Source organism: Pipistrellus kuhlii, unplaced genomic scaffold (genome assembly GCF_014108245.1).
Source record: "Pipistrellus kuhlii isolate mPipKuh1 unplaced genomic scaffold, mPipKuh1.p scaffold_m20_p_17, whole genome shotgun sequence".
NCBI classification, from domain to species: Eukaryota; Metazoa; Chordata; class Mammalia; order Chiroptera; family Vespertilionidae; genus Pipistrellus; species Pipistrellus kuhlii.
This window is the reverse complement of record NW_023425482.1, coordinates 16308360-16329582: the sequence shown is the minus strand read 5'-3', so window position 1 is coordinate 16329582 and position 21223 is coordinate 16308360. Positions and strand designations below refer to the sequence as shown.

The following is a 21223-nucleotide window of genomic DNA, read 5'->3' as shown; positions in this document are numbered from 1 at the left end:
TGCAATCTGGGACCCCCTCGGGGGATGTCGGAGAGCTGGTTTTGGCCCCATCCAGACAGGCGGGAGCTCGATCCTGTGCGTTGAGTGTCTGTTCCCTGTTGGTCAGGAACTAGCAAACCGTTTGGTCATTCGGTTGTTTGGTCACTTAGGCTTTTCTATATATAGGTAATTCACATACTACTGTATGGCATGTGAATTATACTGTACACACTTCAAGTGTATCGTTTTCAGTCTGCTCACATGGTTAGGCGGCCAGCACCACAAACAATTTTAGAACATTTCATTACCCTAAAAGGGAACTCCCTGCGTATTAGCAATCATGCCCCATTTCCCTCAACCCCCAGCCCTAGGCAACCACTAATCTGCTTTGGAGATTTGCCTCTTCAGCACATTGCACATAAATGGAATCACATCGTAGGCAGCCTTCTGTGACTGGTTGCGTTTGCCCAGGACACTGTTTCCAAGGTTCCTTCAAGGCGTGGTGTGTGTCAGTCTGTCAGTCCTTTTTGTGGCTGAATAAGAGTCCATGGTTTGGGTGGACAACGTTTTGTTAGTTCCTCCGTTGATGGAGCTTTGAGTTGTTTCCACCTTGGAGCTGACATGAGTAATTCGGCTTCCTAATCGTTTGCGTACAAATGTGTGTGTGGACGTGTGTTTTCTTTCCTCTTGCTGAGTCGTATGGTAATGGTAACTCCAGGTTTAACCCTTTGGGGAACTGCCAGACTCTTTGCTGAAGTGGCTGCATTATTTTATAATCCCACCAGCAATGTATGGGCGTTCTTCACGAACACTTGTTAAGGTAATTATCTCTTTCATTGTAGCCATCCTAGTGGTTGGGAAGTGATACCTGATTGTGGTCTTAATTTCTATTTCCCTGCTAGCCAATGATGCTGAGCCTCTTTTCATCTGCTTATTGGCCATTTTTCATCTGTCCAGTTTTTTGTTTTGTTTTGTTTAAAATATATTTCATTGATTTTTTTTACAGAGAGGAAGGGAGAGGGAGAGAAAGCTGGTAATATCGATGAGAGAGAAACATAAATCAGCTGGCTCCTGCACACCCCTTACTGGGGATGTGCCCGCAACCAAGGTACATGCCCTTGACTGGAATCGAACCTGGGACCCTTGAGTCTGCAGGCCAACACTCTATCCATTGGACAGATGAGCCCGGTTAGGGCTCATCTGTCCAGTTTTCACCCCATCTTTCTCTGGGTCAGCCATTGTGAAGATCATTGCTGAACTCCATCTAGCCGCAGAATGGTCAGTTCTTAGTCACATCTTACTTTTTAAGAAAAATTTGACACAGTGAATTCTCCTTCATTGTTTCTTTAAAAAAAATATTTTTTATTGGTTTTTAGGGAGTAAGGGAAAGGAATAAAGAGATAGAAACATCCAAGAGAGAGAAACAGCATCCATCGGCTGCCTCCTGCACACCCCGCACTGGGTGTCAGACCACAACTCAGGCTTGTGCCCTGACCGGGTATCAAACCAGTGACCTCTTGGTTCATGGGCTGACACTTACCCACTGAGACACACCGGCTGGGCTCGCCTTCACGCTTGAAACACTTTCTCCTCTTGGCTTCCCAGGTACATGGCTGGTTTCTGGCCCTTGCTTAACGTGCCATTGCTTTCCTGTCTCTCTACTGGCCTCCTCATCTACATGTGGGAGTGCCTCAGGGCCCTCTCCTGGGCCACCTTCTCTTATCTGTGTCAGACCCTCCCTCGATAATTTCTTCTGGCCCCGTCATTTTAAAAATAAACTGTACTTTCAAAGGATCCCTTCGGCTCTGGCCTCATCCAATTTCCTCTTGCCGTTTCCATGTGGATGTCTAAAGGTCAGCTCACATTTAATCTGCCGCAAACAGAGCTTTTGCTTCCTCCCCCACCCAAACCCACTCCTTTCCTGTCTTTTCTTTTTAAGACATTTTCATTGATTTCAGAGAGAAAGGGAGAGGGGGAAAAAGAGAGATAGAAACACCCATGATGAGAGAGAATCATTGATCGGCTGCCTGAGGGCCCCTCACCCCGCCGCCCCCCACTGGGATGGAGGCCAAAACCTGGGCATATGCCCTGACGGGGAATCAAACCTGTGACCTCTAGGTGCAGGGGACGATAATCAACCACTGAGCCACACCAGCCAGGCCTCCTGGCTTTTCTGTATCAATGAATGCCAACCCTCCCACCAGGTTGTTCAGGTCCCAGTCCTCTGTGTCACCCTGATTGGGGCCTTTCTCTCCCCTCCCCTATCCCCTCCCAGCCCATGAGTTAAACCCTACAGAACACAGCCAGCCGCTGCTCACCACCAGCAGTTTGGGGTATTACAGGATCTCCTCTCTGGTCTCCATGCTAGTCCCCCACAGCAGCCAGAGTGATTTTTTTTTTTTTTTTTTTTTTTAGTAGAAAATGCCTTAACCTTAAAAAAAATTAGATTGTGCCCTAACCGGTTTTGCTCAGTGGATAGAGGATCAGCCTATGGGCTGAAGGGTCCCAGGTTCGATTTCGGTCAAGGGCTTGTACTTTGGTGGCAGGCACATCCCCAGTAGGGGGTGTGCAGGAGGCAGTTGATTGATGTTTCTCTCTCATCGAGATGTTTCTAACTCTCTCTTCCTCTCTGTAAAAAAAAATCAATGAAATATATTTCAAAAAAATAATTTAAAAAAACCTTAAAAATTAGATTTTATTATTAAATTCTAATATTCACACATTCAACATCTGTACTCCTTTAAGAATAAAAATAAAAACGTCTCAGTACTCTACCCTGCCCCAATACCGCAGAAGCTTCCGTAGGCCCCTCCTTGATGGTATCTGTCTTCCTTCCCCTCCAGAGGGAATTTCCTGAATCTGGCTCTGTTTTCTTGATTTTATCTATTTGTTTTATCGTCTATATATGGAGGCCTCAACAGTTTCTGAACTTGACTTTGGGTATTTTTGAACTTTTCATGAACTCATACTTTAGGCATTTATCCACGACGTATTCTTTTTGCTCCACACAATCGTTCTTTTGCTCCTCTTCATTCCTGTGGATGTCTGAAACTGGCGCTCATTCGTTTTTGCTATATGACACGAATGCACCACAATTTATCCGTGCTGTGCCGATGGCCATTTCGCCTGCAGTTTTCAGCTGTTGCCCAGTGCGGTCAGGAGCATTCTTTTTTTTTTTTTTTTTTAATATATTTTATTGATTTTTACAGAGAGGAAGGGAGAGAGATAGAGAGCTAGAAACGTCGATGGGAGAGAAATATCAACCAGCTGCCTCCTGCACACCCCCCACCGGGATGTGCCCGCAACCAATGTACAATACATGCCCTTGACCGGAATCGAACCCGGGACCCTTCAGTCTGCAGACCGATGCTCTACCGCTGAGCCAAACCAGTTTTGGCAGGAGCATTCTTTTATATCTCTTTGTGCACATGTTCATATGTACCCGGCAGTGGAAATACCAGAGTTGACTGTATGCTCACCAGGACACCCACAGTCAAAAAGATAGGAAAGGTCGAGGCCCGGGACACATGGAACTCTCCTACCGTACTAGTGGAAATATAAAAAGGCTACAACCGCTCTAGAAAACTGTATGGTTATTTCTAGTAAAGTTAAACATACCCCTATCCTAAGATCTAGCAACTCCACTCCCAGGCATTTATTTACCCAAGGGCTGTGAGAGGGTGTGTCCACAAAAGGACTTGCACCAAGAGTTCACGGCCGTTTTATTCCTAATGACGCAAAACTGGGAACCGTTTAGATGTCCAGACAAGGAGAAGGATAAACTGCTGGTGCATACAGAGTGCTGGAGGAGGCTCTAAAACATGGCACCAGGCAAAAGGAGCCGGACGCCAGAGTATATACGCGGTGTGTGTGTGTGTGGTTCGAGAGCAAGTCAGCCCGATCTGCGGTGACAACTCAGAGGTGTGAGCGGTGGGTATTGCCTGAAGGGAGCTGGGGGACTTTCTGGGCTGATGGCAGAGCTCGGGTTTTACATAGATGCACACATGCATGGAAATGCATCAAGCTTTACCTGGAAAGAGTTCGGCATTTTATCATATATGAGTTAAACCTTACTGGGGGAAAATGGTTCCAAGTGAGATAAGGCTTGGGGATTGGGGTGTTCTATCCCACCCCATCCCACGGGCCCCTTAAGTGTCTACTGAAAGAATAAAGAAGCCTCGCTGTAACCGGTTTGGCTCAGTGGATAGAGCGTCAGCCTGCGGACTGAAGGGTCCCGGGTTCGATTCCGGTCAAGGGCATGTACATTGGCTGCGGGCACATCCGCAGTAAGGGGTGTGCAAGAGGCAGCTGATCGATGATTCTCTCTCATCGGTGTTTCTAACTCTCTATCTCTCTCTCTTCCTCTCTGTAAAAAATCAATAAAATATATTAAAAAAAGAAAAAGGAAAAAAAAAGAATAAAGAAACCTCATGAGCCAGGGGGCCCAGAAGGCTAGCCTGCTTCGTTTTTCTTTCAACAGAGGTGGGGACTGATGCCAAAGTGTGTTAGTGCACAACCCCCTTTCCTTCCCCTGGCTTTTTTATTTTATTTTTTATATCCGGGTATATGCATGGGCTTAGGGTGAATGGTCAGAGCAGCTGTAAAGGGAAGAAATCAGAATTAGTCAGTGGGCACCTGGAGGGACTGGGAATTCCCAGGAGAAAACAAGACAAGTGAAAGCACTTAGTGGGGGTCAGCAGTGGGTGACTTCCGGGGTTTTTAATGCGTGCCCGGGGACCTCTGACCTTTTTTAGTCCCAATGAGCAAGCTCCCATTTTTATCCATTCGCACTCAGTGCAAGCTGAGCCGCAGCTCAAGCTCCCGGGAGCAGCCAGGCCGCGGGGTTGCCAAAGCTTGGGCTGTCGCCAGACACTCCATTTCTGCGCTCTTTCCTGACGTGTGGCTGAAACTAGGGCTTCTCCTCTCCCCACCAAGGCGGTCCGTTACCTCGGCTGCCGCTTCGTTGAGTTAGAATCCCCGGGAGTTCTGACGCCCCTGATGGGAATGTTTCCTGTGGAGCCTCCTGTGCCAGCTCTGTCCCAGCCCCTGCCCCCCGTGGCCACCATAGGCTGCCCACCAGAGACCGGGTCTCCCCAGCGAGGCCCCTCTCTCCCTTCCCTCACTCAGCCTGGGCCGTCACCGCCTCCCAGGGCCCCTTGCCTCACAGCTGAGACTCAGGGAGCGGGAGCCTGTAAAACCAAGTTGTCTTCCTTGGCTGTTGGGCATGGAAATGGGCAGAGGGGGAACCGGAAGAGACCGTTCAGCCAGACACCATACCTGGAGTCGGGCCTGCCAGACGGCAGTAGAGTTGGAAGGCGCACACCAGAGCCAGTGCTGCTGGGGCCCCAGTGGGTGAGAGCCAGGAGCCCTGGGTGAGGCGTGTGAGGGAAGCTTCACTCTTTTTTTTTTTTTTTAATAAATATTTTCCTTGATTTCAGAGAGGAAGGGAGAGGGCGAGAGAGAGAGAGAGAGAGATAGAAACATCAACGATGAGAGAGAACCATTGATTGGCTGCTTCCTGCATGCCCCCTACTGGGGATCGAGCCCGCAACCGGGACATGTGGCCTTGGCCAGATTTGAACCTGGGACCTTTCAGTCTGCAGGCTGACGCTCTATCCATTGAGCCAAACAGGCCGGGGTGGAAGCTTCACTCTTGACCCTGTTAAACCAGCTTCTTGTATCTTCTTGTCTCTCCTCCCTGACCCTTGGCCAGTCACAGGCTTTGGACCAGATAGACCTGGACTCAAATCCTCCCTCCATTCATGAGGTCGTGACTTATGCAAGTTCCTTCACTTGTGTGAGCCTGGTCTTCCCCCCAGTGCTCACTGCCACCCCCCGCTGACGAATGCCATCCTTATTGGAATGTGCTGGCTCCTTTCCCTGACGGCTTTGACCCCAGAAACTTGAACTGCCACGAAGGGGCAGCTGAGGTTCTTAAACACAGAGGCAGAGAGGCCTTCTCTGCAGCCAGGGGACTCAGTGAGTGGTGTGAAGCCCAGGAGTCAGGTCAGAACTGGGCCACCAGGTTAGGCAGGAGCTGGAGGGGAGAGGAATAAGTAATCCTTGTGGTGTTGGGGCCAGGGCCCGGAGGCTGCAATCTCAGCATTGCCCTTGACCCTGCCCCAACTCCTTGGCGTATGGCATGGATTCAGGCCAAACCACTGGCAAGTGGCCTCTTCCCCCTGCTCTTGCCAGCCAGGGCAGCACCGGGCTCAGGCTGTCAGTGCCCCCAGGGGCCTTGGCATTCATTTTGTCCGTAACATACAGATGAAGACAATGCCCAGAGGGCTGGGGTTGGCCGTGGTGCTGAGCCTGGCACCCTCTGTTCAGACACAGTCATGTCCTGTCCCAGACACCAGAGCTGGAAGGATTGTTTGTTCCTGAGCTAATCCGGGAACGCCTCATCTCTAATCCACATGGAGAGAGAAGAGGGCAAGTGTCAGGGCCCGGGCCCAGCCCCTGGCGTCACTTAGAGGCTTCACAGGCACCAGGGTGGGAGTCCTGTCCGCAGTCCCCTGAGATCTTCTCCGGGATATTGTCCATTATTATATAAAATTACGTTTTACCTGAAATGAACAACCTCACATACCTGAGCTAGGAACATTTTAAAAACATTCTAGTAAGAGTTTATTATAGCCCTAACTGGTTGGGCTCAGTTGGCCTGCTGACAGAAAGGTCCCAGGTTCAATTCCGGTCAAGGGCACGTACCTGGATTGCGGGCACATCCCCATTAGGAGGTGTGCAGGAGGCGGCTGATCGATGTTTCTCTCTCATCGATGTTTCTAACTCTCTATCTCTCTCCCTTCTTTGTAAAAAACCAATAAAATAATTCTGTCATTTAAAAAAATGGTTGTCATTAAAAAAAAAAAGAGTATATTATGAATTGGTTCCACAGGCCACCAGGTAATAAAAGGACAATACGCCGAAGCCGGTTTGGCTCAGTGGTAGAGTGTCGGTCTGCGGACTGAAAGGTCCCGGGTTCAATTCTGGTCAAGGGCATATACATTGGTTGCGGGCACATCCCCAGTAGGGGGTGTGCAAGAGGCAGCTGGTCAATGTTTCTCTCTCATTGGCGTTTCTAGCTCTCTATCTCTCTCCCTTCCTCTCTGTAAAAAAATCAATAAAATATATTTTAAAAGAAAAGAAAAGAAAAAAGGACAATACGCAGCCTTGCAGGAAACAGGCAGGGAGCTGAGGGGGGCCACGATGAATCTTGGGCCTTGGGGAGCGCATGCCTGGGGTCAGGGCGGGGGCCCTGGAAGGCTCACTGGCCTAGGAACTTTCTAAACCCAATTCTCCCAGGGACTTTCCTTGTGACTCTAGGGAACCCCTTTCTGTCCTGTTTACCTTCTGGCTGAGGAGGGAGGGTGGCGGGCTGGCCTCGTCCTGAGGCCCCGCGTGAGGAGAGCAGCGGCCATCTGTGGGTCGTCAGAGGCGAGAGAGAGCCCTTTCTTTTGTCTGCCCTTCGGTTAGGTGGGCATCGCCTCTCCTCCCAGTCCTCTGGGACTTGGCGGCGGAGCTGAGGGGAGAACGCTTGTGCACGTGTGCAATTTTGTCTGTATGTTATTTTTCTCTCTCTCTGCAATTTCAGGGTCATGCTGAGGCAGCCGGGCGCCTGACACGCGAGGGGAACCTGCCAAGGGATTACTGCCAGCAGGAGCCAACGGCAAGACGGCAGGACGGCGGGCCCCTGAGGAGCGGGGATGGGCAGAGCTGCCTCTGAGTCCGGGCCGGCGGCACCAGGAAGGAGGCCTGGGCGCTGGCTGGGAGCCTGGCACACGCTCTGCTGACCCAGATGGCCCAGGCTGCGTTCAGAGCGGCCCGGCGCTGAGCAGCAGCCGTGCCCAGGCCCCAGGACTCCATCGCTGCAGGAGCTCGGTGGCCCGTTAGGCACCTGCAGTGGGGCCGGGACCAGCGGGAGAAGGGACCTGCACCTCCATCCATGGGAAGTGGAAGGACAGGACCTGTCGCAAGGAGGATCTTGGTCTCTGCAGCGGAGTTCTGGGACACCCCCAGAGCATCCTGGTTTCTTCCCTCGGGGTGGGGACCCAGTTCCCCTCCCCTGGCAGAGGCATTGTGCCCGGAAGACCATCTGAGGGGCGGCTGCCCCTTGCATGGAATCAAGGCTGCTTGAAGCCCACATGTTCTCTGTTGTGACTGGGGTTCGAGGGCTTCCCTGCTGCAGGGGACGAGGGGCTGCCTCGGTGTCTGCTCATGAACCACAGGGACCTCGACTGCTCCGGACTGGATCATTTCAAGCCGCCAAAGAGGGGGACCCCCAGAGCTGGCAGCCAGCAAGCCCAATGGACCAGAAGGCTGGAATGGACTGACCTCCCCCTCGCCAGGGCAGCAGGAGAGGCGGAGCATCTGTGGCCCAGCTAGTGGCAGAGGGACCCGATGAAGCCATAAGCAGGGGCCTCCGTGGCTCAGGGACAGGGGAGCCACTCTTGCCCACGTGCTTTCTCCTCGCCTTGAGGTCAGGCGTGGCCTAGGACCCCTGCTGCCATCTCATGCCCTAGGACACGCCCTTAGGCCCTAGCACGGGCAGGCCTGCCAGTGGGCTGGGAAAGGAGTGGCCCCAGGGCCGCCGGCCGCCCTCCCTCCGGGCTGGTGGTCCAGCCTCCCGGGGGCTCCGCACCATGAAGTGCTCCCTGCGGGTGTGGTTCCTCTCTGTGGCCTTCCTGCTGGTGTTCATCATGTCCCTGCTCTTCACCTACTCTCACCCCAGCATGGCCGCCCTGCCCTACCTGGACTCGGGGGCCCTGGGGGGCACCCACCGGGTGAAGCTGGTGCCTGGCTACGCCGGCCTGCAGCGCCTCAGCAAGGAGGGGCTCACCGGCAAGAACTGCGCCTGCCGCCGCTGCTGGCGCGACGCCGGGACCTCCGACTGGTTTGACAGCCACTTCGACAGCAACATCTCCCCGGTCTGGACCCGGGAGAACATGGATCTGCCCCCCGATGTCCAGAAGTGGTGGATGGTGAGAGAGGCGTGGCCCCTCCTGCCTGCCTTTGCTGCTCTTCTCCAGGGTTCTGTCCCACCACCCCATTTGGGAGTCACTGTTAGAGCCCCCTGTGGGATTAGGGCTGTCTTCTGGTCCTAGCATCTTTTTTTTTTTTTTCTTCTTAATTGATTTTTTTACAGAGAGGAAGAGAGAGGGATAGAGAGTTAGAAACATCGATGAGAGAGAATCATTGACCAGCTGCCTCCTGCACATCCTCTGCTTGGGATGTGTGCCCACAACCAAGGTACATGCCCCTGACCGGAATTGAACCTGGGACCTTCCAGTCCGCAGGCAGATGTGGTATCCAATGAGCCAAACCAGTCCGCAGGCAGATGTGCTATCCACTGAGCCACAAACCCAGGGCTCAAACAACAGGGCATTTTATTTTATTTTTGAAAGATTTTTTATTTGTTTTTTAAATATATTTGTATTGATTTCAGAGAGGAAGGGAGAGGGGGAGAGAGGGAGAAACATCAATGATGAGAGAGAATCATTGATCAGCTGCCTCCTGATGCCCCCTACTGGGGATCGGGCCCGAAACTGGGGCATGTGTTCTTGACTGGAATCGAACCCAGGATCCTTCAGTCTCCAGGTGGACACTCTATTCACTGAACCAAATAAGCTAGGGCTAAAGTTTTTTTTCAATTGATTTTTAGGGCAAAGGAAGGGGAAAGGAGAGAGAGAGAGAAACATCGATGTGAGAGTACAGCATTGATTGACCATCTCCTGCATGCTCCCTACTGAGGGTCTATGGAATGGAACTGGCAATATGTTGGTGCATGGGACAATGCCCAACCAACTGAGCCATACTGGCCAGGCACACTGGGCATTTTAAAGCCCTAGTTTGACCTTACCAATTGGTGGTGCGTGGGCCAGCCCACTCAGTGTTTTTTTGTTTTGTTTTTTTGTTTTTTAAATATATTTTATTGCTTTTTTACAGAGAGGAAGGGAGAGAGATAGAAAGCTAGAAACATCAATGAGAGAGAAACATCGACCAGCTGCCTCTTGCACACCCCCTACCGAGGATGTGCCCACAACCAATGTACATGCCCTTGACCGGAATCAAACCTGGGACCTTTCAGTCTGCAAACCGACGCTCTACCACTGAGCCAAACTGGTTTCGGCCCACTCAGTGTTTTTTAAATATTACTATTAATGGCCCGGCCAGCGTGGCTCAGTGATTGAGTATCAACCAATGAACTGGGAGATCATGGGTTGATTCCCAGTAGGGCCATCTGCCTGGGTTGCAGGCTTGATCCCTAGAGTGGGGTGTGCAGGAGGCAGCCAATCAATGATTCTTATCATTGATGTTTCTATTTCTCTCTCTGAAATCAATGAAAATATATTTAAAATAATAAGTATTACTGTCAGTTATCAGCATATATGAATCAGGATATTGCACATGAAATCCATACTTCCAGCTTCTCTTGGAAAGTTAGAAAATTTAGTCATTCTGGGCTCACACTCTCACATGGCAACAACTGACTGAAGTTGACTCTTATTGATGGATGGGGCCTCCTGTTTGCCCTGGGCCCCACCTGCCACTTCATTCCTGGGTGTCACCTGCCTTTGTGTGTGTGTGTGTGGGGGGGTTTTCACCTGCATGGCGGTGGGACATGCAGGAGACCAGTTTCATTCTGGCTGTTCTGGCATTGAAAGGAGGTCTGCGCCCCTCCGCCTTCCCCGGAGACTCAGGAAGTGGCTCCACATATCCCATGAATTCTTCCCCGGGCAGCTTCAGACACCCCTACTCCCTGTAGACTGATTGGGAATGAACCCCTGCAGCTCAGCGGTTCTTTCCACCTTACCTCCACCTCAAGACGACCTCTCGATGTGACTCAGAATTCCCCGAGGGGACAGCTGAGCAGGGGCCTCTTCATGCATGAGGAGCCACCCAAGAAGTTTTTCTGTTCCTGGGACAGGCCTACGGGTCCCCGGAGAATGTGCCTTGGCCTCCAACACCCCTCCAGTGCATCATAGCAGCTGGAAGGGAGACTTGACTGTTGTTGAGGGGAGGGTCCTCACTGCTCAGAGAATTCCTGCTCCCTGACAGCCTGGTTAGGGTTCCTGTGTGGCTTGGATGTTGGTGGGGAGGGAGAGAGGTCGCGGGAAAGGGAGGGCAGACAGGAGTCCCTCTATGCTCACACCCACTCCCTTCCCCTCCCCTCTACAGATGTTGCAGCCCCAGTTCAAGTCACACAATACCAACGAGGTGCTGGAGAAGCTGTTCCAGATAGTTCCAGGCGAGAACCCCTACCGTGTCCGGGACCCCCAGCAGTGCCGGCGCTGTGCCGTGGTGGGGAACTCCGGCAACCTGCGCGGCTCTGGCTACGGGCCGGACGTGGACGGGCACAACTTCATCATGAGGTGAGCCGCGGGGACTGGACTCCGTGGCCTTGTCGGGCAGTGGAGGAGCTACCAGCTGCTGGGGCTGCTATAGGTCTCCAACACCCAGACCTGGGATAGTTTCTCGCCTTGGTTGGGGTGGATGAGGAGGCAGCAGGATTCCCATTCAAGACTTTGCTTGAGGCCCATACCCAGTCTCCAACTCTGAGTAAGTCTGAAAAGTGCGGAAAACCAGGCTCCTGGCTGGCTGCTGGTGAGAACGCCCACCAGAGGCCCTCCCACCTGCCCGGTGTCCTCAGCAGTTGCACCCAGACCAAACCAGCATCTTGTTTACCAGTGAGAGCCACAGGTGATTCCTCCTGGAACTCAGAAGAAGAAAAGTAGAATCAATCAAACAAGCAGAAGGATGTCCGGTGCTTGCCCTGGGCTGCTGTGCTTTATGTCACAAGGTTTCGATTTGGGGGGAACGGGGGCCTCACTCCTTCAACAAGACATCGGTGCCCAGTGCCCAGCCTTGAGGACAGAAGGCTTGGATGGGCATTCATTCCACACAGGGGGACACTGAGCAAGAAATCCGGGGATGGACAGGGAGTAAGAGTGGACTTGTGAGCCGAGTGTGGGCTGCTCCTTCTGCCCTGAACCTGTTTTCTGACTTCTTCTCTAGTCTCGGAGGCAGGAAATGCCACCCCCACTCCTTGGAGGAAAAGCGCTTAAAGACTAAGACACCGAAAATGCCCCGTTTTCACCAAGCCTCTCGTAGGATGAGCATCGCAGAAAGACGCGTTTCCCAGGAGGAGGAAGGAAGGGCTTTATCTTAGAATCTGTTGCTGTCTCCATAGCAACACCAAGGCAGCAGTGTCTCTGAGGCTTTCCTCGTTCCTTGCAAAACCCTTCTTACAGTAGAATGGTGCAGTACAGGGGAGGGGGATGCTGGGCCCCCATCCAGGAACCCTGAGCCCCTGAGATGCTCCCCATCGTCCAGTTGCCGGCAAAGGAGGCAAGCTGGGAGCTGGAGAGGGGCCTCTGTTTCTCCCAGAGACAGTGGCTGAGGCTGGGGAAGGAAGCGGCCATGACTCCAGGCAGCCTTGGAATGCCTGAGAAACGTTCTAGACTGCCTGAAGCCCCGCCTCCCTCGCCCTGCCGTCTGCGTCTCGGGGATGGTTGGGAAGCTCCAGAGTAGAAGCACAAGAGACAAGCTAAAGAGGCTTGGCTGCTGTGACAGCGGGCGGCCCCCTCCTGGGGCCAAGCTCCAGAAAGGAATTCACAGATGTTCCCTCACAGGGACCAGGCTAGGAGGCAGGGTCTGTTACCGTGGACCCCAGAATCGATGTATGGAAGGGGTGACCCAGATGGTAACTGGCTGGCTGCTGACCTAGGAGGAGCCGGTTGCAGTGGAGGTGACTCTGCTTATTTTGGTTTGGAACCAGAGGGGAGGCCTCCCTTCCTGGAAGCAGGACCCATGCGAAGACCCCACTGGGCCGAAACTGGTTTGGCTCAGTGGTAGAGCGTCAGACTGCGGATTGAAAGGTCCCAGGTTCGATACCGGTCAGGGGCATGTACGTTGGTTGTGGGCACATCCCCAGTAGGGGGTGTGCAAGAGGCAGCTGGTTGGTATTTCTCTCTCATCGATGTTTCTAGCTCTCTATCTCTCTCCCTTCCTCTCTGTAAAAAACCAATAAAAATATATTAAAAAAAAAAAAAAAAAGACCCCACTGGGAGGGCCAGGCTGAGTCACAATGAGATGATGGCTCTGCCCACCTAACGGCCTCCTCCTCCTCCTCGTCCTCCTCCTGAATGTCCTCTGAGCCCTGCCAACAACTCAGAATGGCGTCGAGCTGGTCCTGCCTTAGCTGGGTATTAAGGGCAGTTCCTGGCGTATCGTAGCCACACGTACACGAATGAATGAAAGGGACTAGTCACCAACGCCTAACCGCGAATGCATGCCCACCCTGCCTGTGCCCCTGCCCCCAGGTCTTCTCTGGCGGCTGGAGGCAGCCCAGGGCAGACAGAATTCTAGAATGCTTTGCCCTCGAGATACAGGAATATAACAGCTCATCCTCTGCCCTGCTCTGCCAGGGCTTGGCTTCTCCAGAATGAATCCAAATCATCCTCTAAAACTCTTGTACCAGTTTGTTTGTTTTTTGCTTTTTTCTTTGTGTGTGCACCAGTTTCTATGGCAGCTTCTTCTCATGTCCACCTCTTGTCCCTGCAGAATGAATCAGGCACCAACCGTGGGCTTCGAGCAGGATGTTGGCAGCCGAACCACCCACCATTTCATGTACCCCGAGAGTGCCAAGAACCTGCCCGCCAACGTCAGCTTTGTGCTGGTGCCCTTCAAGGCCCTGGACCTGCTGTGGATCGCGAGCGCCCTGTCCACAGGACAGATCCGATTGTGAGTCGCCCGCTGACGGGGAGTGCCGTCTGGGTGACAGGCCCACCTTGGGAGGAGGGCCTGGGGTCTGGACCTTAGAATTCCTTTAAGTGACTGTTTTGGCCGAGAGGGGCTGGTGAGGAGGGAGGTATTAGGAGGGAGGGCCCCAAGTGGTGCTTTAGCCCAGGCCTGAGCATGTTCTTTGTCAATTCCTGCATGGGGATGTGCCCGCAACCAAGGTACATGCCCTTGACCGGAATCGAACCTGGGACCTTTCAGTCCGCAGACTGACGCTCTACCACTGAGCCAAACCGGTTTCGGCGATGCAGTGGCTTTTAGCCTATTCAGAGTTGTATAGCCATCACCACAATTAATTTCAGAGCCCTGTCATGTTCTCAAAATGAAAACCTTTCATCTGAAGATCTAAAGACACCCCTATGCACCTTAGCCATTGCCCCTACTCCCTAAACCCCCAACCCCACGGCAATCACTAATCAACTGTCTTAACCATGGTTTTAGTTTTGTGTGCAGCAAAATGTATGTAACTTAAAATGTACAATTTTAATTGTACAGTTCAGTAGCATTAAGTATATTCACATTATTGTGCAAACATCACCACTACCCACCTCCAGAACTATTTTATCATCTCAAATGGAAACTGTAGCCATTAAGTAATAACTCTTCATTCCTTCTTCCTCCAAGACCCTGATAATCACTGTTCTTTCTGTCTCTATGATTAGACTATTCTAAGTACTTCCTATAAGTAGAATTATGTAGTATTTGTCCTTTTACATCTGACTTATTTCACTTTTAAGGTTCATCCATGCTGAAGCATGGCTCTGATTTCATTCATCTTATTTTTTAAAATATATTTTTTTATTGATTTCAGAGAGGAAAAGAGAGGGGGAGAGAGAAACATCAGTGATGAGAATCATTGATTGGCTGCCTCCTGCCTGCTCCCCACTGGGGATCTGTAACCCTGGCATGTGCCCTTGACATCGAACCCGGGACCTTTCAGTCCTCAGGCTGACGCTCCATCCACTGAGCCAAACCGGTTTCGGCTCATCATGTATTTTTAAACACAGAAGTATAAGTCACAGTGCCCTGACTTTATGTTTGGGAGACCTAAAAGCTAAAATAAATGCTATAGCGTTTAAACCTCATAGATTTAAAAGGGATTAGAAAAGGGGTGTAGGTTATGGGTGTCATGGCTGGCTAATAGGGAAGGAGGGACTTGTGCCAAATGTGAGGAGAGTAGCAAAAGTGTCAGGTGGGCACAGGTAAGAGCACGCTCGGCGCGTTTGAGATGATTGGCTAACTCAAGTGGAGAGTCCGTCGCAGAGAGTTGTGGGAGAAAAGTTGGGGCTGGCATATGGAAGGCCCAATGTATGTCTAATAAAACATCCTTATTTTACCCTGAAGGGCAGGGGAGCCGTTGAAGGTTCTGAGCGAGGCACTGCAGTGATAGGGTGTGGGAGAGCAGACTGGAAGCAGGGGCTCTTGTGGTGAGGCTGTCATCACTCCAGCCTGAGCAGGAGGAAAGGCGTCTAAATGTTTTCGTGTGTTTTCGTTTGCTCGCAGTACCTATGCTCCAGTGAAGTCCTTCCTTCGAGTAGACAAAGAAAAGGTAAGTTCCCTCCTCGGCCCCCTTCTTTACCCCCACCCTCATTGGAAACTGTGCAGACCTGACCTCCTGGTGTGCCTGGTCCTGTGGCTCAGGGATCCCGTAGTGCCCTTCCGGAACCTTCCGTGTCCCCGCCTGCTGGGATGCCTGACCTCCACAGAGGCTGCAGGGAACCAGGGGACACAGATGATCAGGTCCAAGGGCGAGCGTGGAGGAACTGGCACAAGCTACCCAGAGCCTGGCCTGTGCCTCTAGGACCCCCACCCCTCCCGCCAAACCCTCATGTGCCTGTCACACTTCCTCCTCCAGGTCCAGATCTACAACCCAGCCTTCTTCAAGTACATCCACGACAGGTGGACAGAGCATCACGGGCGGTACCCTTCCACAGGGATGCTGGTGGTCTTCTTTGCCCTGCATGTGTGTGACGAGGTGGGTAGCTCAGTCTGCGGGTAAATAGGGGGACCCATGGAACAAGGGAAAGCAGCCCTTCTCAGGGCTCCGTAGTGCTTCAAGAGGAATGTGTTTTGTTTTGTTTTAAATATATTTTATTGATTTTTTTTTACAGAGAGGAAGAGAGAGAGAGATAGAGAGCTAGAAACATCGATGAGAGAGAAACATCGACCAGCTGCCTCTTGCACACCCCCTACTGGGGATGTGCCCGCAACCAACATACATGCCCCTGACCGGAATTGAACCTGGGACCTTTCAGTCCGCAGGCCGACGCTCTACCACTGAGCCAAACCGGCTTCGGCAGGAATGTGTTTTTGTAGGCAGAAGCCAAGTGGCTTTGGTTTCTCCCCATTTCTAGGCAGTGTAGCTCTGCATTTCCCAAGCTTCTTTCTTTAATTTGACCAAATCTGAAATCACTTCATTCGAAAGTTAAATTTATTTACAAAGGAAAAAGAATACTACTTCCGTAATTGATATTACTTGCCGTAAAGAAAAATAAATAAATAAAAACATAAATAGAATAGAATGGAGATAGTGTAGTTAAAATTCAGGGGGATGGTTATCTCCCAGGCCTGCTCTCTCCTTAAAAATGGACATTAGTCATATAAGGAGGCATCTAGCAAGTGGGCAGGGGAGCTCTGCCATACACTTTAGTGCTCACACCCAGCATACCCACTTTTGCCAGTAAATCCTTTAAGGTAGGGTATTGGGTACTTGACCAGTTTTCAAATAAAAGTACTCCATAAAAAAAAAAAAAAAGTTAGCAAGAATAGGGCTAGCCCTGTATTGGGGCGTTGTTCTTGAAGCAATCAGACGGGTGGAAGGAGCTGAAAGGGAGCAACCATCCCCTTGGATCAGTGTCCTTAGCCCAGGCTTGGGTGTCCCCTCTTCCCATGCATCCTTCGCTCTGGGAGTCAATCGATTCGCTGGCGGCCTCCTGGGTTGTCGGGTCGCTGCGGCTCCTTTCTCCTTCCCCACTACTACCCAAGGCTCTCCCGAGGTCCGACGTAGGGTGACTTGCACCGCCCTCCCCTGCAGGTGAACGTGTACGGGTTCGGGGCTGACAGCCGGGGCAACTGGCACCACTACTGGGAGAACAACCGGTACGCGGGCGAGTTCCGGAAGACCGGCGTGCATGACGCCGACTTCGAGGCGCACATCATCGACATGCTGGCCAAGGCTAGCAAGATCGAGGTCTACCGAGGCAACTGAGAAAGGTCTGGCCGCGACTCTTAGGGCCCGCCGCCCAGCGCCTGCCTGCCTGCACGCCCGCCTGCGCTCGGGGTCGGGACCCGAGACCAACCCCAGGGTGGCGGCTTCCGCCCACGCGCGCGTCGCAGGGCGTGGGGCGTCGCCTGGCAACGCTGAGCGCGCCCGCTGTCTGGACCAATCATGCTGCAGCCCAGCGAGCGCCGGCGGTTCCCTGCCAATCACAAGACTGGGCCTGGCACCAAATCCACGCTGGTTTATCTCAAGTCAATCACACTCCTCCACTCGAGCCAACTTCCGGCGCTGGGCCCGTCTCCTCCAATCAATGGCCTTCGGGGGCGGGCGAACCGGCCGACTCAGCCCCCACAGCCCGAGGCTCTTGGGTGGGGTTTTGTTTCACGCTTTTTAAAGGGTGGAGGTGGGAGGAGTACTTTCTTCAGTCTGGGTCCCAGCTGTCGCAATTGCTCGATCCTCCCCGTCCCCTAACCCCACCCCGCCAAGGATGCCGGGAAGGAAAGGGAAGGGTGGGCCGGGGGTCCCACGTGGCCGTCCAGAGGTCCAGGAACGGTCCATGTGACTTAGGGGAGCGCTCTTTCACCTCAAGAGGCAAAAGCCAGAACCCTTTCCAGATCTCTCCAGGCTTCCGAGAGAATTGTAAGGCCTCACATTTCATTTCATTGTTTAGTCCGAGATGGGTGTGAACCCACCAAAGAAATGCAGTGAGAATCCAGAGGGCGAGTGGCCCCCCTCATCCTACCGCCCGTCCCTCCCCGCCTCTGGCCACCCTATGGAATGGCCTGACCAGGGCAATTAAGTGTCTCTCACCAGGAAACGAACTGTGTTCATTTACCTTTTGCTTGGGAGCGGAAGTCGCCTCCTAGCCCCTAATGCGAATATAGGTGTAAGGAACTGGGCAGGAGGGGACAAGGAAGCCCCCTCACATCCAATGTAAGGTGCTTCTCACTCACATGTATTCTTGGCCCCTACCGTTTGCTACAACTTTGAGTGTCTCCTTAGGCCTTGGGCCTCCTCACCAGCCTACTTGCTCTAGGAAAAAAAAAAAAAAAAAAAAAAATCAAAACATGCCCTGGGATTGATTAGGGCGCTGCTGCTTTCTCTCTCTCTCTCTCTCTCTCTCTCTCTCTCTCTCTCTCTCTCTCTCTCTCTCTCGCACACGCACACGCACACGCACACGCACACGCACAAACACGTCTTTGGCTGGCTCAAGGGAGAGGGAGCCACTCGTGGCAAAGAAGGCTGGAGCCCAGCTGCCTGGTGCATGCACCTTTTCCCTCCCTCATCGCCCCAAAGAGGAGTAAGAAACCTCTTGCTTGGGGGGTGGTTTTGCTTTGGGCTCATTACGTAGTTAACCTGCAATGACCAGGTATGGCTGACCAACACAAATTCTGTAAAAACCCCGAGCTGGCCGTGGAAATAGCTGGGAGCCTAGCTGGGGAGGAGTAGACTTGCCCGCCTGCATGCCTCCTCCCCTGCCCCTGGGTCCCCTTCCCCAGGCTCACCTCTTGCCTTCTCGCTCTAACTCACTTTCCATTTCCAGCTCAGGAATGGGCTGGGAAGCTAACAACCAGGGATTACAACTGGAAGCTACTTGCATGATTGAACACCCAGTTTAACCCCCTCGAGGAAGCTGTGGACGGTATTCAAGCTTCGAGGTCAGGGGGTTTTAGGAGGGGAAAAGAGCTTCTATGAAGCTTCAAACCACTAGAAGGACCCCTCTACCCAGCAGCGACAACACAAATACCACCCGTTTTCTTGGTGAGTTGGTACCACCGAGCAGCCTCCTGGCTGCTGGTGTAGTTCCTGCCGCTGGCTGGGGGAACAGTAACCAGAAGAGTATGAGAGGAGGCTTGGGGTAGAGCAGTGGGCACCCCCAAAAGTTAATATATTGAGAATTTAGCTGGATTCTGTTCCTAATTCCCAAAGTAGGTGAAATAAAGAACGGGGGTGGATTAGGGGAAGTAGGGCTTGGATGGATTGCCTCCTCCCACTGTTCTGGAGAGCGAGGGCACCAGTCATTTCTTGCCAGTCTCGATGCTTCCTGAAGAGGCTGTTTTGAGTGTTTAGAAGATGAAAAAACAATGCAATTATGCCAAACAGTATTGAGCAGAATAATTTATTTCATTTTTATTTGTGTGTTTGTTTAAAACATTAATAAACCCCCATTCTCGAAGAGGTAGGTCCCAGCATCCAGCTCAGATCTCCTTTTCTGCAATAGTTATTTAAACAAATGTTTTTTTTTTTAATTTTCTTCCCTTTCTCTCTAAATTACTAAAAAGGACAAAAATACTATATATAGTCATTAATCTGTTTTGAAATGTGTCAGTGGGGGAGCTGTCATTAAGTAAAGGCTAAGAATGTTGGGGAGATTTTGAAGGGGGAAGGTATCAACTCTCCAACACCCTTATACAGGAGGCCTCTCAACTCAAAGCCAGTTGCCTCATGTGAGAGCTAGAGGCCCGGTGCACGAATTAGTGCACTGGTGGGTCCCTCGGCCTGGCCTGCAGGGATCAGTGGACCTCCATGCTGCTGCTGCCTGGCCTTACCCACCAGCTCATCGATTTTGCACAGCACAAAGTAGTGCATGAATTGGCAGGCCAGGGAGGAGCCCGAGCATGGGCTGGGCGGCTGGGTGCCATGCCACTCCTGCTCATCCCAGCCCCACTGCGCCTGCCACCGCCACTCCCTAGACTCACGGCTACTCTGCTGCAATCTCCACAAGCCCATCCTGGGGTGATACTGGTGCACCCATGCCCACACAGCCACCACTTGTCATCACAGCCTCCTCATGTGACAGCCAGCTCGCATCCAGTCATTCCAGATGCCGGTCCCAATCCAGATGGGGGAGGAGCATGCAGAGGGAGTGTCCACTGGAAAGGTTCAAGCCACTGCAGCTGCGCTTGCCAGCCATGAGCCTGGCATCTGGCTTACGTAGGTCAGCTGAATGGCACTCCCACTGTGGGAACACACTGATCACCGAGGGGCAGCTCCTGCATTAGTCTGCCCCCTGGTGGTCAGTGCACATCATAGCAACTGGTCATCCCACCATTTGGTTGATTGGCATACTAGGGTTTTATTATTTGGATTGGTTGCAGCAGCACTTCCAAATGTTAACTGTTGCCTCCAGAATCAAGAGTTCCACCAAACTATGTCTTCTCCCTCCCCTGCCCCCATGTTGGCTGAGGACTATACTACTTAGATCCAGCAGATACCACATCTGAATACACAGGTTGGTGTTATCACCTGATTACATTTGCAGTAAATTGTCATTCTCCATGACTTGGATGGTGAATAAATAGGACTAGGAAGAAAACATCCCACCCCTGAATGATTCAAATTTGATGGCGGCACCAATCTCTGCAAACCCATGATATATATATATATATATATATACATATATATATACACACACACACACACACACACACACACACATATACATATATGTGTGTGTGTGTGTGTGTGTATATATATATATATATAAAACCATTTATTGATTTATAGAGAAGAAGGGAGAGGGAGAGAAACATTGATGAGAAAAACATTGGGTTGCTTCCTGTAGGCACCCTGGTCAGGGAACAAATCTGCAACCTGTGCATGTGCCCTGACTGGGAATAGAAAGGGCGACTTTTCGGTGCATGGAATGATGCTCAACCAAGCCACACCGGCCAGGGGTCTTGCTCTTTTACTGAAGTCTATTTTCTTTTTCTTTGAGCACATGAACATATGTAAAGTCTCTTATCAGATCATTCCATAACATTAATTTTATCGGTGAATTTAATTTATTGATGTTTGCAGTCTTTTAGTGTTAGGTTTCTTCTCTCCCCACAGTCCAAATGGTTTTAGCAGGGGACTCCATCCAGCTCCTCACTCCTTTGACTTTTATTCTAGAACCAGGCCTGTGGACGTTCAGTGAACTGGGGATATCACAGACCAGACAGGCAGTGTGTGTCAAATTTCCTGTCCAAGTCCTGCCACCCCATTTCTGGGCCCAGGTTTAACATAATTCCCATCCAGCCAGGGTACAGGCCAAGTTCAGTGCAGCTCCTTCCCATTCTCTCAGTCACCATGGCTCTAGCCCACACACCACAGCCATTGTCACCACTCACCTTCTAAGGCACATGTGTCAAACACAAGGCCCGCGGGCCAAATCCGTCCCGCCAGGCCTTGCAATGTGGCCCGCACCGTGCTGTCATCACTGCACTCCGCTGCATTTCCATCACA

The 21223-nt window shown here is 51.8% G+C and overlaps 1 protein-coding gene across 1 annotated transcript in view; it reads left to right on the top strand.

Moving 5' to 3' along the window:
• The window catches only part of ST3GAL2 (ST3 beta-galactoside alpha-2,3-sialyltransferase 2), a 40102-nt gene extending 20811 nt beyond the window's left edge, over positions 1-19291 (top strand). Inside the window, exons 2-7 of the mRNA XM_036440702.2 lie at positions 7571-8957; positions 11155-11348; positions 13540-13719; positions 15280-15325; positions 15632-15751; positions 16811-19291. Of these exons, the coding sequence (XP_036296595.1) occupies positions 8619-8957; positions 11155-11348; positions 13540-13719; positions 15280-15325; positions 15632-15751; positions 16811-16984 (1053 nt within the window). The 5' untranslated portion in view covers positions 7571-8618 and the 3' untranslated portion in view covers positions 16985-19291. The remainder of the gene's footprint in view (positions 1-7570; positions 8958-11154; positions 11349-13539; positions 13720-15279; positions 15326-15631; positions 15752-16810) is intronic.
• Positions 19292-21223: the final 1932 nt, after the last annotated feature.